General features: G+C 40.7%; 2 protein-coding genes across 4 annotated transcripts in view; both read left to right on the top strand.

Moving 5' to 3' along the window:
* The first annotated feature begins 6,271 nt into the window (after window positions 1–6,271).
* LOC308396801 (uncharacterized protein) lies at window positions 6,272–12,063 on the top strand. The gene is made up of 5 exons (XM_080882385.1): window positions 6,272–6,394; window positions 7,114–7,229; window positions 8,547–8,660; window positions 8,966–9,079; window positions 11,711–12,063. The coding sequence occupies exons 2-5, from the start codon at window positions 7,141–7,143 to the stop codon at window positions 11,730–11,732; spliced, it is 339 nt and encodes a 112-aa protein (XP_080738511.1). The 5' UTR covers window positions 6,272–6,394; window positions 7,114–7,140; the 3' UTR covers window positions 11,733–12,063.
* Window positions 12,064–12,994: 931 nt separating this feature from the next.
* The window catches only part of LOC308396151 (uncharacterized protein), a 9,922-nt gene continuing 5,563 nt past the window's right edge, over window positions 12,995–17,353 (top strand). The window contains exons 1-3 of one of the 3 annotated variants that reach the window (XM_080881264.1): window positions 12,995–13,108; window positions 13,268–13,453; window positions 14,431–14,896. In XM_080881264.1, coding sequence (XP_080737390.1) covers window positions 13,032–13,108; window positions 13,268–13,453; window positions 14,431–14,896 — 729 coding nt within the window. In that variant the 5' untranslated portion in view covers window positions 12,995–13,031. Of the gene's footprint in view, window positions 13,109–13,267; window positions 13,454–13,858; window positions 14,084–14,430; window positions 14,897–17,353 lie in introns of those variants that run through there. The other 2 variants (XM_080881265.1, XM_080881266.1) reach the window with 2 other exon arrangements.

Here is a 17,353-nt window from a genome sequence, read left to right as displayed (position 1 = left end):
AAATACTCTTTGAGAGTTAATATATAAACTCTTAACACCAAGTGTTAAATGATCAACTCCAGACAGATTTGGTGTTTAACACTAAATCAGAGTTAACGTACCAACTCTCCAAAAAGAGTTAAATTAACACTCTCTGGTGTGGACCCATATAGACACTTTAATAGTGTTGAAATCAAATCCGACAGTGTTAATTTGGACATGCTGGATTTGCTGTGTACATTTGATATTTCATTAAATTTTATTGTTTTAGCTTTGGGGTGGCCAGTCTGGTTGGGGGGGTGGCCTGGGGCACGCCACTGTTTGTGTGGCATCAGATTTGATGCAGAACAGCTGATTGTTCTGTAAATAGTTTGAGATGTTTATTTAAAAACACCTTGGCTGTATTTTTAGGTAAAAGCTGCAAAAAACTTTGTTGTTTGCATAACCCAGTTACTTTTTTGAAGAAGTAACTATATAATTAACTGCCCAACATTGGTCATTATATCCTGTATTATGCAGACAGAGTTACAGACTCTCTCCCAGACCACAGACTCATAATACAAGTCAGAGCTTTATTAAGAAAATATATATATTTTTTCCCTTCTAATAGTGTTAACATGCTACAGGTCATGAACAAGATTTTATTTTTCATTGTCAGTGGGCTAAAGCAGTTAATTAAAAGTAGTCTAACATAAATGTAAATGCTGTAATTTGATTACTTTAATAAACATGTAACTTGGATGGATTGGATGCTGGCGTGACCACAGTGCACACGTCTGCTTTTGCTCACAGTGGTCCAAGGGACGCTCAGTTTGTGTGTTTGCTCAGACATGTGAAACATTAGAGGGAACATCAGCGTTGGTCAAGTTACTTGAAAAAAGTAATCAGTAACTAATTACTGATTACTTCCCCCAAAAAGTAATCCCGTTACTTTACTGATTACTTATTTTCAAAAGTAATTAATTACTTATTTACTTTTTAAAAACACGATTTACAACCTGAAGAGGTGATAAAGCGATAGATCTTTCAGCCCAATTCTACTTTTTCTACATAATCCATCATACAAAATGTAATCAAATGGAAAAGTCTCTTTTTTCCAATCCTCCCCTGATTGGGGAGGGTTGGAGCCCTTCTCTATAAAGGGGAGAGGAAACAGGAAGTGGGGGTTGTTGTTTTTTTAGTAGGACACTGGTGTAGCAGGGAAGCCTCGAAGATCCAGGACGAAGTGTGCACATTTTAACGGTGAAGATTTTTAACCTGGCCTGGCTTTGCTTTTAAAATAATCTGAGGATGTTGGAGGGAGTGCTGGGAGGCAGAAAAAACCACTGGACTGGAGACTCTGTGCCCCTGAAAAGGAAACTGGACCAGTTTTGGGGAAGTTCCAGCTCCCAGGATGTGATGTGGAGACCCAGCCTCGAACAAAGTCAGGCCTGAAAAGGTGGGTGGCAAGCCTTTTTGAGGAAGTTGCAGGATTGATACGTTTTGGCTGCTTGTTCTTCCAAGTGACCACCTTCCCCCTGTTTGTAACCAGGCTAACAACCCTGACCGCGGTGGCCTTGGATTCCTGGCCAGAGTTGTCTTCAGCCAGTAGTTTGACCCGGAGAAAGAACAAATAAATCTTGTGCACCCCATTGCAGTGCGTGTGGTGGTTGGTTACTGGTCGATATTAGAGCTACTTTCGATTGCACTATATGTGTACTGTATCACATAACCTCTCTTCTACAAAAATATTTACATCGTATAGAACAGAAAATAAAAAAGCCTGGAATTATTTGCTCTCTACATATATGTGCATCAAATGACTACATTAAAATAATTCCATTACACAATTTGATCTCCTGATCTTGATATTCCTGAGTCCACACTTGTTTATAACATGCACATTTAGTTTAAAGGCTCTCATCTGTATCACCGACGGGTGTGGACGCGGAGCGTTTTCAAATCTACCTGTGCTACTGTGGATGTAGTCTAAAGCTATTCCAGCGTGCAGCAAAGCGAGTGAAATATGCAACTTCATCTTATCCTGCACATCTTTTCTGCGAGACCTGTTGCAGTATTGATGGTCTTGTTGTGAAGGGTCCTCCCACTGTGTGTGGACTGAGTGCAGATGTGGCTCAGGGGTTGTGTGGAGATGCTGGACTGGTCTAAGATGACGAAGCTTCCACTGCACATTCTGAATAACACAAATATATCATCAGATGTGCACTCAAATAAAATGTTAGCATAAGAGAAAGTGTAAAGTGTCACTTGGCTTATTACATATTTAAGGAAAATTTCTTATTCCACTCTGTCACACACCTGCAAATTCAGAAACCTCAGCATCGAATGTCCCCCCCAAAATTTGTCAGTTTTAATTTGTTGTGATTAGTTTTTAGTTTTCATTCTAAAACGAAAACAATTACAAATTTTGGTGCGTTTGCAAAGGTTGCATTAATGTTTTTACTTTACATCAAGACTAAATAAAGCTCTGTGGGCTTTTTATCGATACAATAAAAGGAGGAAACAAACTCTCTTCGGAGGGTATTTGAGTCTTAAACTTGAATCGTTTCTCGCAGCAGCAGGAATCAGAGTCTGAAAGCTGCCAGCTGGTTTCCAACACAATGAGGCCATTGTAATGGGAGACACTGAACAGATGGCCCTGGTGTTTCACTGGGATGCTCTCTGCACATTGCAGTGTGTTTCTTAAACCCACTTCATATCAAGCTCATTGGGTGTGTTGCAGGTTATTGTTAAATTTTCCATAGCAGGAAATAAACTGGTCCCTTAATGGTTTCAACATGAAATATTCAAACACAAATATCTGGTCCACTGTTTGTGTGACTGAGGCAGAAGTTCCTCTGTGTGCATGTGGAGACATGTGATGTTAAATCAGAACATGAACAGGTTACAGGTGACATGAAGAACATTTGTCAGCCTCATCAGCTTCCTCTCTCTCAGCCCTGCAGGATTTTTAGCCTCCCATCTCCCTGCATCACTTCTTCGTTGTGTGGTTTCCTGCTGATCTGAGGACAGCTTATTGTAACTGAGTTTCGGCTCTGCGGGCTCTCCTGGTTCCTCTTCAGACTGCGACAGACATCAGGGATTAAACACAATCATATTTAACATCAGTTCAACAGGGAATCATGGCTGAGTTCATCACACACGTCTTTAAAACACTTCTGTTGGATCCATGAAGGGCTGTGAGGTCACTAACAAACACATCTGTGGTTCCTCCACACTGACCTCACACCTCCCAGCTCCTGATTGGTCACTTCAGTCACATGTCAGAGTAAAGGCCCTGTCTCTCAGCCCTGTGTCTCCATCTAGCTGTTTATTATAAATAAAATGTGTTTATGTGGCACTTATCACAGATAAAAATCACAAAGTGCTTCACAATAATACCACAATAAAGCCTCAGTGCCTGAGAAGCCAACAGTGGGACCAACAGTGACCTCTGACCTGCAGACCTGAGTGCTCGGGAACAAGCACGAGGTATCCACAGGTCAGAGACACACTGATGGCTCAGTGTTTATAATTTCATTATTATTATCCTTTGTTTAATATTACAGCTATAATAACAGCAAAGTGTCTGTATTACATTTACAATAAAGTCTGAATAAATGAAATAATAAAAAATGAATCCACAGATGCACAGTTCATTATTTAAGCACAGAAGTCTTCGTTTTAATGACTCCCGCAGATATCACAGATTCTCATGTGTTGATGTAAATGGAGAGTCCTCTTCACACACTGAGGTTACACCTCGTTCCAAATGATTATGTAAATTGTATTTAGGTGTTACACAGATTACATATGTTGTTTTTCAGTTAAACCCGTGGATGGCATTGTGTCTCAGGACTCTCTGGGTCACTGACATCAGTCTCAGGCCCCTGTGATCATTAGTTTGCCAGCTCAGCCCAATTAAAGGATAAACTACTAATAAGGATGTTCCACATTATTAAGCAGGCCACCATTTTCAAGCAACATGGGAAAGAAAATTATCTCTCTGCTGCTGAAAAGCATGAAATAATTGAATGCTTTGGACAAGGAATGAAAACCTTGTCCAAGTGTGATCACCATAATGTTAAGAGATTTGTGGCTGAGTCCGAGCACACACGGGTTCGTCCAGATAAAGGCACTGTTGTGGATAGGCGTAGCTTTGGGTCACGTGGTGTCGGTAATAGTGATAGTGATTGCTATATCACCTGTTCACGGCCCGAGGGAATTTTTGTGAATGAGTGGGTGATGGGGGAGGTCGACTTTTGCTGACCGCTCAAGCTTGGAATGTTCTGATCAGTGTTTTTCTGGATTTTAAGGATTTGATAACAAATAAAGGAGTTTTAACCTGGAACTTTGACTTACGTTTTAAACGCGTCAACATTATTCCCCTATTCAGCTGCTCGGCGACTCAAAGGCTTGACAGTCGCCAATATTTGTCAGCAAAAAGTGCGACGGCAATGGAGCGTCCCGCAATCAGCGCTGAATAAACGCCGACGCGAGCCCACACACCACCGCCACTACACCCGTAAAATCGGCTAGTCTGACAGATAAGGAGACGACGGTGGTATGTAAACTGTGTTTTTGTGCTGGTGTTGTTTGTTTGAACGCAGTTTGGATTCTGACCACATGAAGATGTTGTTGTGACACGCCCACCGCTACGTTTGGTTTGGTGTGTGTGTGTGCTGTGTGTGTTGCCTTTGTTTTGGATTTTGGCATGCTGCTTATGTTGAATGCTTAAAATGAGTGGATCACAGGCTGCATCTGTTGGTGGAAAAACTGAAAAGGATAAAAGAATAACTTCCCTCACTGAGAAAGCTCTTGCAAACAAAATCGAAACCATCCAAACAGATCGGAAAAGGCATGTAAACAAAATGAAAAGTGTTATTATGTCTCTTAAAGAGCTAATGAAAGATGATAAAAATCATTCACAAGTTAAATCACAGTTTGAGTTAACACACCTGTTTAAGGATGCCAGTGCATTGCATGAATCTCTGCTTTCTCTAATCTCATTTGATGAGATTAAAACCCTTTCTGATTCTGATTTGATGAGAAAGAAACAAAATACATGGTTCTCAAGCATCTCTAAATACAATAAAGGGTTTATGGAGGATGTTAACATATGGCTTTCTGAAACTGATAAACGTTCGGAGAGGCCATCACCTCACAAAGCAGAGCCACAGGAAACTTCCCTGGGAGGAGAAGTGGAGGTGCGAGAGCACACTGGAAAAGAACCTCAATCACCTCTTAATCCTCAGAATGATGTTAATGATGACGTGTTGCCATCCGACAGTGTGTCAAATCAAGGCAGTAGGTCAAGATTATAACAACCATTCAAAAGCATTTAAGATTATTGATTTAACTCAACAGTTTAAAGTGGTTATAACTGCACCTGTAATAAAGGCTATATTGCAATGATATTGCATTCAGATGTTTAAACATCTGAATGCAATATCAATATTAATTATTAATGCAATGATGATGATGATTATTAACAATAGCAGAAAAATATTTCTCTAATCCCCACATCAGTCAGACAACTACAGCTCATTCAGAACTCTGCTGCTCGAGTCCTCACTAAGACCAAAAAAGTGGACCACATCAGTCCAGCTCTGAGGTCCTTACACTGGCTGCCTGTCCGTCAGAGGATAGACTTTAAAGTTCTGATGCTGGCCTATAAAGCTCTGAATGGTTTAGGACCAAAATACATCAGTGACCTCCTGACCCAGTATGAACCATCCAGATCCCTCAGGTCATCTGGATCCGGTCTTTTATCAGTTCCCAGAGTCAGAACCAGACACGGAGAAGCTGCATTCAGCTTTTATGCTCCTTATATCTGGAACAAACTCCCAGAAAGCCTCAGATCAGCTGAAACACTCAGTTTATTTAAATCCAGGTTGAAGACTCACCTGTTCTCAGCTGCATTTGAATAAAGCACCAAATCTGCACTGTAACAGAACTACTGATTGTATCTACTGTTCCTTTTTTTTTCCATTTTAAATCATGCTTTTTATTTGTTTTTATTTTTAATGTCTCTGTAAAGCACTTTGAATCACCTTGTTGTTGAATTGTGCTATATAGATAAACTTGCCTTGCCCTGTCTACTTTCAGTAGAAAATCGTATGTGCTGTGTTCAATGCTGTGGAAAAACGGGAAATAGAAAATCGTCATTGGTCAGAATTAGCCTGTGATAACTTGATAAAGGTGGGCTTTTACTTTAGTTCATTTAAATATTTAGTTTTGAATTTATCTGCATTGAAACTGAACATAATTTTTCTCACAGGCAGTGTTTTTTTAAGGTAGTCGTTGGAGAGGGAGGTTGGCTCTGGCCCCTCAGGCCCACCCACAAACGCCTCTCTGGGTGGTTCCTTCCCTCTTTCCTGAATTTCCTGGAGTGGAAGTGGGAGTAAGTGGAGCTTGTTGTTGGTGTGAAGAAACTGTAAGTTTGCTTTGTTAACAGTTTGTCATTAGCAACTTTACTGTTTGTTCAGCTCGTGTTTGATTTCTTCACACAACAAACTGTGTGTTTGTATTTCCGGTCTCTCCATTAAAGTCAGTGTGTAATGTTTTCCTGGCTAACATCAGCTGTGTGCAGCTTAGTTCCAGCGGTATTAACAGCCCTAATGCCGCATAACTGCCGTCATCAAGCAAAAAGTAATGTCTTCGTGTTCTTCTATACATTTGTATCGCTACGTAAAGTGCCATAAAACTCGGTACGCTTGAGCTGCCCGCCATTTTTTCGAAAAAAAAAAAAAAAAATCCCCGGCCCGCTATGAATCCCGTGATAGGATGTGCCAAGAAGTATACACTCCACCCATGCTTCAAATCCGGGTGCAAGGGGAACGCGTTTGAAGCAGCGTTAACTGTTACGTAGTTAGCTTAGCTAGCAGAGCAGCTAGCAGTCAGAGTATGAACTCTGTAAGCAGTCAGCTCGGTCCTGGACATTGTTACTGACATAAAGCTGCTCTCTGCAGCCATGTTTGACCTGCTGCTTTGTAGGACTACAGTAATGGAGGATTTGGAGGCTGAACTCGATTCTGTGACACTTTTTGTAGTGAACTGATGAAAGCTGTGTCTCAGATGGATGTTAGTCCAACACATCAGACACGACCTCTGCAGCTCTCATGTGCACATGAATGATTTGTGTTTCCTCTGCAGGTAGAAAGTGTGTGTGAGCTGAGCAGCATGGATCAGTGTGAGGACAGAGAGGAGGGAGTCCCTCCCTCTAAAAGCACTCTGTGTGGGGAACATGAGAGCCAGACCAAAGCTCAGAGGTGAGACGACCATCTCTAACTGTCCATGACTCTTCTCCATGTCACAGCTCAGCACTCACATCACTGCTCCATCATTATTCACAGGAACCAGCCTGGACCTCCACCCAGCTCTGGGTCCTTACAGAGTGACGTGTTGATGGATGTCATTAATATATTTGAACAAATAGTTATCTGACAAAATTACATTAAGTTCTTTATGAAAATGTATAAAATTTTATCCGTTTTTACAGTTCATATGTGAGGATATGGAGAAGTGTGAGGGCCACATTAACAACAAATTGTGATTGATCATTTTGAGATTGAAGTCAAAATGTGGAAATTACATTTTTTTAGTTTGAGACAAACTGCCATGGCTCCTATCTGGTTGTTCAGTGATGACACGACGAATCCTACTTCCGGGTCTAAAGTAGTCTGCGTTTAATATGGCTTTTGTGTTGTTAACATGTTTAATGTTTTGTATTTTCTTCTATTTGATCTCAAAAAGCTCCTAAAACAGTCAGTGATCACTGTTGACCTCCCTCAGCTTTTATTACCACTAATCATTTATTTAAGCTCAGTTTTTAAAACCTTAGGATGTAACTACAGCCCAGCCCATGCAGCAGTATATGAATGACTAACCTCGTATTGTGGATGGATCAGTTGCTCTCCTGGCTGAAGTTTGGTCCTTTTACAGCATCCTGCCATGCGATTACATTTGTTCCTGACCACCGAGAACACTCACGGTAACTTTTATCGAGTGGAAAAAAAGTTAGCTTGTTTATATTATGCTAACATAGCTGTGTCGCTAGCGGTCACGTAGCACATCATTATATGGTAAATTAAATGTCATAAATTCGGTTTTCATGGATGCCTGGATGTTAAACTCAATTGTTACACCTGGTAGAGCAGAACGCTGATCATTTTATTAAAGATGAAAGACTTTAGACAGTTTTTCAACTCTCAGTAATGCCATAGTGATCGTTTGATATATGGACCTGCAGCGGAGTTTAGACCCAGACACGGCTAGTGACGTCAGACTGAACAACCGGATAGTCTATAAAATGATTTTGTGTAGATGAGTTGGTGAAATCATTCTTCAAACTTGCAAACTTGAAATGTATATATGTATTACTCGATGGCTGATTAATTTGTTTCACTTATCTACACATTTAGTTGTAGAGGTTATATGAGCTGTGGTAGTTGTTTGGTTTGTAACAAATGTAATCTCCACATATTGACTTTTTTTCTCAAAGTGGGCACTACTTTTTTTTCTTTTTTTCATCATACAGTGAAGCTTTATGATGAGGCTTTATTGAAAATTTGAGTTTTTATTTTTAGGATCCATCAGAGGCTCAACCCTGAATCTGAACTCAGCTGTGTGTCCTTAAAAAGTCACTGGTCAGCAGATCGTCCCATTAATTTTAAAGTCCAGCAGGCGTCTGCTGCAGAGAGGTGAGCTGTTAGTAACATGAACTCTTTGATATCAGTTTGGTGTCTGATTTAAATGAACTGTTTGATATTGTTTCCTGGTCTGACCTGCTTGGTCAAAGTTCAGCAATCAGAACACAAGGGCAGCTCTGTGAATTAGTCTAAATATTAGACACAGTGAAGAACGCATTCAACTTTTATTTAATTTTTAAAGAATATAAAATTAATTCCTTTTTTGGTTAACAGCTGCTAGTCTGTCCAGCAGCTTCTAAAGACTAAAAAGTGTCTTTAATGTTTCATTTCATGCTGATCTTGCTCTTTGTCCACAGGATCCATGAAAGATTACACTCACCTGAACCTGATCTCAGTGGTATGTCCTTTAAGCGTCATCGGTCTATGGATCCACCATTAAACTTTAAAAAATCGGGGATTTCAAAGACAAAGTGAGTGAACATCGGTATAATTTATAATTAGATTAGGCACTTCCAAAAATCTAGCAGATGACTTTGGTGTGTTTGTCACTTCCCGTTCCCCCCCTGTCCTCAATTTCTGAGTCATTTGAGGAGTTTCAGTATCTCCAGTATTTGTTCAACACAGCAGAAAAGGCAGATTGCATGTACTATAATTGAGGAACCAAACAAAATAAGTGAGGAAATTAACATGTTCTATAGTAATCTGTATAAATCAAGAACTGAAAAAGAAAATGCAGATATCTTTTTTTGATATGATTAAAGACCAGGTAAGAAAATTGGAAGAGGATGATAAAACATGGTTAGAAGAAGATTTGAATATATCCGAATTAGATACAGCTCTAAAACAAATGAAAGATGGAAAATCACCTGGAATTGATGGTTTAACGATTGAATTTTATAAAACCTTTTGGCAAGACATTAAAGATTTGTTATTTAATGGCTTTTTGGATTGTTTAAAAAATGAAGAACTATCCCCAACAATGAAAACAGGATTAATAACCTTATTACCCAAACCAAACAAAGATTTACAAATGCTAGACAATTGGAGACCCATAACACTTTTATGTAACGACTACAAATTATTAGCCTTAGTATATGCAAATAGGCTTAAAAGCATCTTAACCAAATTGATTGATGAGTGCCAATCAGCGTTTATTAAAGGAAGGCAGATTCATAATAACATAAGATTAATATTAGATATGATTGACTATCGATCCTTTATTAATTCAGAAAGTTTAATACTATTTATTGACTTTTTTAAAGCATTTGATTCAATAGACCATAATTTTTTATTTAGATCTTTAGAACTTTTTGGATTTGGAAACAAATTTTGCAAAGTGATCAAACTGTTCTACAAGCAAATTTATAGTTATGTTTCGCTCAATCCAGGCATAACATCTAGGATAGACATATTCTGTGGAATTCGACAGGGTTGCCCAATTTCTCCAAAATTATTTATTCTTTGCACTCAATTAATGGCTTACCTCATTGTGAACCACTCAGACATCGAAGGAATAAACATTTTTGATATTGAACTGAAAATAAGTCAGTTTGCAGACGACACAGTAATATTTTTAAAGGATAAATCAATACTCGAGAAAGCATTGAATGTCATTTCAATTTTTTCTAAAGCTTCAGGCTTGTGTCTGAACCTGAAGAAGTGTGAACTTTTGCCACTTTATGATTGTTTGGAAAATAGCATGAGGACGATTCCAGTGAAAAATGAAGTTAAGTATCTAGGCATCTATTTAGACAAAGACATCAACACTAGAGAATCAAAAAACCTAAAAGACAAAATTGATGGCATGTCCAAAACACTAAATCATTGGTTGACGAGAGATATTACAATTTTTGGACGCAATCTATTATCCAAATCAGAGGGCGTCTCAAAGATGGTTTATCCAGCATACTCACTATACATTACCCCGAAAAGTATTAAAAAGATTAACTCTATAATCTATCAATTCATTTGGCGCAATAAAACACATTACATTAAAAAATCACAACTTGTCAAAGATTACGCTAAAGGTGGTATAAAGTCAATTGATTTTCAATCAATGGTTGGAGTATTTAAAATAAACTGGATAAAAGCCTTCCTCTTGAAACCTGACTCCATATGGTTCCATATCCCAAAAAATATTTTCAAAAAGGTGGGAGGGTTGGATTTTCTCCTGAAATGTGGTTTTGATATATTGAAGTTGCCTGTGAAACTGTCAGAATATCATAAGCAGGTCTTGTCTTATTGGAAGATGGTGTTTGCCCATAACTTTTCACCACATTGCTCCACCTTGTGGAATAACAGAACAATTACAATTAATAAGAAGTCATTGTTTATTAAAGAGTGGTTTGAAAAAAACATAATCTTTATAACAGACTTACTTGATGAAAGGGGTCAGTTTCTCTCAGTGGGTGTTTTTAATGCGAAGTTTAACATCCAGTGTTCCCTTAGAGAATATGACAAGGTTTGTAAGGCAATCCCCTTACCTCTGAGTTTGATTCAAGGTTATTTGTATTACTCTAAGGCACAAATTAGTCTACCTTCTTTACATCTAAACCAGATTCCTTTGACGGATAAAAACTGTAATAATAAAACCATGAACAAGATATTTAAAAACAAATTATTTCACGACTTTAACAGTAACACAAAACTAAAAGGGAGTAATGTTAAAATAACGAACAAATATACGCACTTTTTAAAATGGCCTATCCCCCCCAAAGTCAAAGAAATGCAATTTAAAATAATTAATGGATATTACCCAGCAGCTGAAATGCTTAAAAAAAGGTTTGGGTTTGAGGTAGAGCCATGTGGATTTTGTTCACAAAATGCGGAAAGTATTGATCATTTGTTTTTTTCCTGCTCAGTAACAACTGACTTTTGGCAAGATCTAGTAGACTGGTTGAGTATAAGAATAGATGGGATGACCCCACTGACTCTAACACAAGTTTTATATAATAATGGTGATCCATCTAAGGAACTGTCCATGCTACACAAGGTGGTGATAATTATGGGCAAATACCACATACACAAATGCAAATGGCAAAGTAAAAGAACTTCCCTAACTGTATTGAAAATTGAATTAAAATCTTTTTTGTCATCTTTAGAATTACTGAGGGATTCATGTAAAGAGGCTGCTTTGATATGCGACAATGGGACTCAATCTCTATCCTTTTAATGATTGTGTTTTTGGTGTACTAAGTAAGCCACATGTATGTTAAAGTGTTCACAGAAAGGAAACTGTTATATGTCATAAGAATGGCCTTCATATATATATTTATGTGTATATATATATGTGGGGTTTTTTTTTTGGTTTGTTTGTTTGTTTGTTTTTTCTGTTCTTGCTTTTAGTTTTCTCCTATTTCGTTTGGTTTCTTATTCAACCTTTTCAAGATGTTGTTGCACTAATGTTGTCTCCCAACGAGAGATTGTAATATGTGCATAAATTTAATTAAAGTATGGAAAAAAAAAAAAATCTGTTGTCTTCCGGTATTTTCTCCGTAAGCGACCTTTCCTCGACCAATGAGATGAGCGGTAATCTGAATTGTCATACTCGAATTGTCATAAGTGTGCTGTCAGCTCATTGGTCACAAAGCAGGAGAGGGGCTGGGAATTATGTTTTCCAACAAAGCGTTAATTCCATAAACATTTATAGACTACTTTTGATTCTCACTGTATTACGGGACAAAGTGCGTCCCTTATTAGCTCAATACGGGACGATTACGTTTTTAAAGGGACGGTTGGCAACCCTAGCCGGAATTTTATATTCATGCTAGCGTTCACGGCGTTAACTACACATTTAAAGCGTCTAACAAAAACAGGCACAATGATGACAATAACTGAACTAAAATCACAATCAGAAACATCAGGTTGGCTAAATATACATTATATGTGTGTTTTACAGTGTTAGAAAGAAATGACACCCACCTCTCCCACAGGGGAATTGTAGAAAAGGGGCAAGGCCAAGGGGTACACTGTATTTATAGGGTTACACCAAGGAAGAAGAAGAACAATGAGGAGGGGCTCAGATAAGGAATATAACTACAGGCTTGGAGGTCCTAACAGTCAGGTATGAAGAACACATTTTGTGTAATTATAACAATGTGTAATTTATGACACAGCAATCTGTCTCTAATATTTAATGAAATGTGCTGAAGATGCTAATAATTAGTCAATTTTGTGTTAAACTAGTCTTTAATATGTTGTAAAAACTTTGAATCTCATGAAGATTTTCACATCAGTGTGCTTTATAATGTGCTAATAATGAAAATGACGCAGGGCCCTGAACACATGTGTTAACGCCTTCACTCAGAGCCTGCAGTGACCACAGAAAGTGTGCAGCTGATAAATGAGGGTCCACGTCCTCATGCAGACTGACAACAAGAACAGGGTTCATGAAGATAACAGAGGCAGCTTCAACAACGTCACATGTCATACAGCATCTGTAATCACAGCCTCAGAGGCCACAAAGCGAAGCAGACAGGTGCATCCAGGTGTAACCACCGGTAAAGTTCACATTTATCAGTGTTTACCTTTGTGTTTGTTCATGATTAGTGCAGCCGCCCTGTTAACTGAGCGTGCTCTCATCATTTTAATGCTGTGGTGCTTCAGACCAGTCATATAACACAGTGGTACAGGGAGACTCCTCTGTGTTTGTCTGACAGAAGAACATCAGCTTCATCCATCACAGACTCGAGGCTGGACCGCCTGACTTTAACAGGAATCTGTAGCCTCAGTGCTCCACACCAGCAGGTGGCGCCAACGCACCGGTATCACGCCCTTTCACCTCCGACAGCGAAGAAGAAGTGGTGGAGTAAAAGAAGAAGGGAGCGCAGAGCTGGAGTTAGCAGGTGAGGAGTGTCCCGGTTCTGTACTCTCACTTGACGGTTCTGGTCGTGTTTGCGGTTTGGTCCGGTTCCCAGCAGCGCTCGGTTCCGGTTCTGGTTAGCTGCAGCTAGCTGCTCGTTAGCTCTCCGTGCTAACAGCTGCGTTAGCCTGTGTGCTGCTAGCTGTTAGCACCAGGCTGTCGTAAATAAGCTTCCATTATCGGACAGAGACGCCTGTCAGTCACACCTGAGCGTGGCGTGACTGCAGCCCGGTCACTGCACAGGTGAGAGCACCTGTCACACCTGCAGGCTGATGACGGCTGGCAGGGTTAGTGTGAGAGGCTGTTTGTTCTGGTCCTGATCAGGAGGTGGTTCCTCAAGGTGCTTCTGATGTTGGGGTAGATCAGTGTGTCAGCCTCTATAATCCAGATGTTTGTCACATGTGGAGTCCAGCTGTAGAAGTGTGTGTGTCAGCGGGGAGCTGGTTCTGATTGGTCCAGGTGTTCTCCTCACAGTCACGTTGAGTGTGGAGGAGGCCTCGTGTTCATGTTGACTCCACCACAGCCTGAGGGCCCTGCAGGAGCCTCTGATGCAGACACGTGTGCACCTTTAACCCTGCGATGGTTCCTCGGAGGATCACGCTCAGTGGCTCAGGTGAAGGATCCACAACACCTGCTGCTCCTCCTCCATGTTTAGAGTAGGAGGCTGAATACAGATGTTTCCACACTGTGGAGCATCAGATGTTTGAAACACGCTTTCTTGTACTTTAGACAGAAAATGTCGAGCATCGATGTCGTCCTCACTATAACCTGTGACTCACACACTGCCCCGCCATAAAGGAAATGCCTATACTGATGTGGTGTGCAGGTGTGGCTGCCTCCATTATGAAGACGAGAGTCCTCAAAAACACAGAGTTACAAAGAGTCCCTGAACTACGTGTTCCTGCTGAGGGACTGCAGGTGGAGCTCACAGCTAAAGCTGCTTCTTTGTTTTATCATCAGGGTGTCATCGAGGTCTGTTGCCATGGAGGACCATGCTGACGTTGCCATGGAGAACAAGACAGAGGTCCCAGCCTCCGACGCCCCGTCCTCTCCTGACAAAGAGCCGGCAAAGCCCGCTGCGCGTCAGCCACACCGCCGCACCTTAGGGAGGAGGGGCCAGAGAGCAAAAAGGCGGGGTCATATAGAGAAAAAGCGGGGTCAGAAATCGAAGAGGCGGGGCCAGGAGGACAAGAAGGAGGGCGTGACGGTGAAGAGGACGTGGAGCGGCGGGAAGCGCCGTTGGGACAAGAAGCATTACTGCGTGTTCTGCCGACGGCCACAGGTGAAGATCGCACGCCACCTGCTGAGGAAGCATGCCGACGAACAGGAAGTACTGGCTGCCAGCACCCTGCCGACAGGCTCCAAAGAACGCCACCTGCTGCTGGAGCACCTGCGCTGCCGAGGCAACTATCTACACAACATCGAGGTCAGTTTGTGTGTCTTACCGGTGTGTCTGCTACCAGTCAGTTTACCTGTTTCTTTCAGGTGCCTTTAGTTGTTACCTGTGCAACTAAATTAATGTACATTTGTCATGGCCATGGACTACTGCCGTATCGAGGAGGAGAGATTCCAGAGTCTACGATGTCAGTTAATTAGGAACTGCCTTTTTCAGCTAAGAAATATCTCCAAACTGCAAACATTGTTTTCTAAATGTGAGTTAGACATGATTCTTCATGCTTCTATGTCTTCTCTCTTAGATCACTGTAAGTCTTTGTCTTTGAGCAAAAACAATCGTGACAGTCTCCAGCCAAGACACGTAAAAGAGCATTACGTTAGGGGTTCACATCAATTCTAGCTTGAATAACGCGATATCGATTCGTTAAAATCCTGAATCGATTTTGGCCGAAACACATATTTGATCTGTTCTGACGGATCAGAACCAGTGAGATGTCGGCTTTCTCACGAACACGGCATCAGGTGAGAAAGCCGACAGCCCACTGATTGTGATGCGCTGACGGGTGCGCGCTTTGTGTTTACGTCTTTTTTTGTGTTCGATTCTCAAGATGCAGTTTAAGTCAACTTTGGTTGGAGAGACAAAACCATCAAGAAAAGAAGATCCAAACTATGCTTCACATAAACATCGTCATGAATTCCCTCTTTGGGGACTTTGGCTGTTTTGCTGCCACCACGATAAAATCCCACTTCATGCACAGCTCTCTTTCTGTGTTGAAGAACAGTTTCCCATCTAAAAATCTGTTTTCTGCTTTATTCACTTGCTTATTACGCACAAGACTCATTTCTCCTGTTCAATACTGAAGAAATGTAAACTTCTTAAAATTCCAAAACCCCTGGCTGTGTCTGTAATCGTCTGTAACTTTGCTCTGCTGCACGTCAGCAGCATCAGGTAATGTTCACATGTTGATTCGTGACTTTCTTTCATTTTTGATCTACTGCAGAATATTTTTAACTGCTATAAAATTTCAGGCCAGAAAGTCACCTTCATGTTCTTCTGTTTTATCCTCAGGTTCTTTGACACAAAGACATCTGCTGTGATAAAGTCTCACATATATTTTATAGATATAAAAATGGTTATGTACTGATAAACAATCAGAATTATAATTTTTCTGACTGTCTGAGGCAAAAAATCAAATCGTGGATCGAATCGAATCAGGACCTTGTGAATCAGAATCAAATTGATTCTAGAAATCAGTGATGACACCCAGCCCTACAGTACACCAGTGTCACACTCATTACACTGGCTACATCTTAGAATTCATTTTAAAACCTGCCCTTTACAGCTCTGAATCATGTCCTGTCCATATTACTGATCTTTTAGAGCCTCACACTCCCTCGCGCAGCCTCAACCTGTTGGTATGTTTAAACCTGAGGGGACAGATCTGAGCGGCGTCCCCCAGGTTGTGCAGTTCTCTGGATTGCCTGGATTGTATTTATTCTTTTAAACATCATCTTAAGACTAATTTGTTTAGACTAGCTGAGTATTTGATTGTGCTGTTTTATGTTTATCTGTTTTATATTATTCTGAAGCACTATGTGGTTTTTGTCCTGTGAAGAGTGCTATAAATCAATGAAGTAAGTAAACCAGGTGGTGGACAGCAGAGGGGGAGGGGCCCATCAGGCTGAAGGACCAGGGTTTGTTAGTCCGTGGTACCTCAGAGGCAGCCAACAGATACAGGACAAATGAGACGTGGCTCAGGCTGAAGGTAAACCTCAGGGGTGGGAGCAGTTTGGAGAGGTTTGGACAAAGCGTGATTCAGGAGGAGAAAGCAGTGCTCCACCTGCACTGTGTGTAGTTTAGGTGGAGTGCTGCTAATCAGCTGAGGACAAAATCAGACAGTGGAAGGAAACTGTAACAGTATTTCATTCAGCATGAATAACTGTCTGACTGCATCATTTTCTCATCAGAGAAATGTAAAGTGTACTCAAAGTGTAAAAGCAACATTTCTGCGCCTCTGCTTCCTTACACCGCTGCATATTTGTTTCAGTCTGAGACACTCACTGCAGTCGTGACAAGGACCAAATCCACCTGAAAAGTAAAAGGATTTGGCCCTGTTCACAATGTCAGAGTTTTAAGGCTCAATCAATAGATTTCGAGACTGTTCACGTTGCTCTTTTTAAAAATTATTATTATTTTGCTAGCTATCAAACTCACAGGATAAATGATTGAAATGCACTGAGTGTAATGCAATAAAGCAACACTACTACAGCAGCAGTAATGTGAGTTACCTCCCTCAAGTGGAAGCTTTAAACGTTACAGCCCGATGCAGGGGCGGATCTACAGGGGCGGATCTGCAGGGGCGGATCTACAGGGGCGGATCTGCAGGGGCGGATCTGCAGGGGCGGATCTACAGGGGTGGATCTGCAGGGGTGGCGGCAGCGAGCGAGAGACAGGTTTTGAGATGTGGAAGATTTGTGATGCTTAGTG

Source organism: Rhamphochromis sp. 'chilingali' (assembly GCF_963969265.1).
Source record: "Rhamphochromis sp. 'chilingali' genome assembly, chromosome: 1".
In the NCBI taxonomy this organism is placed as follows: domain Eukaryota; kingdom Metazoa; phylum Chordata; class Actinopteri; order Cichliformes; family Cichlidae; genus Rhamphochromis; species Rhamphochromis sp. 'chilingali'.
The sequence above is the reverse complement of the archived record's forward strand: the minus strand, read 5'-3'. Positions and strand labels throughout refer to the sequence as shown.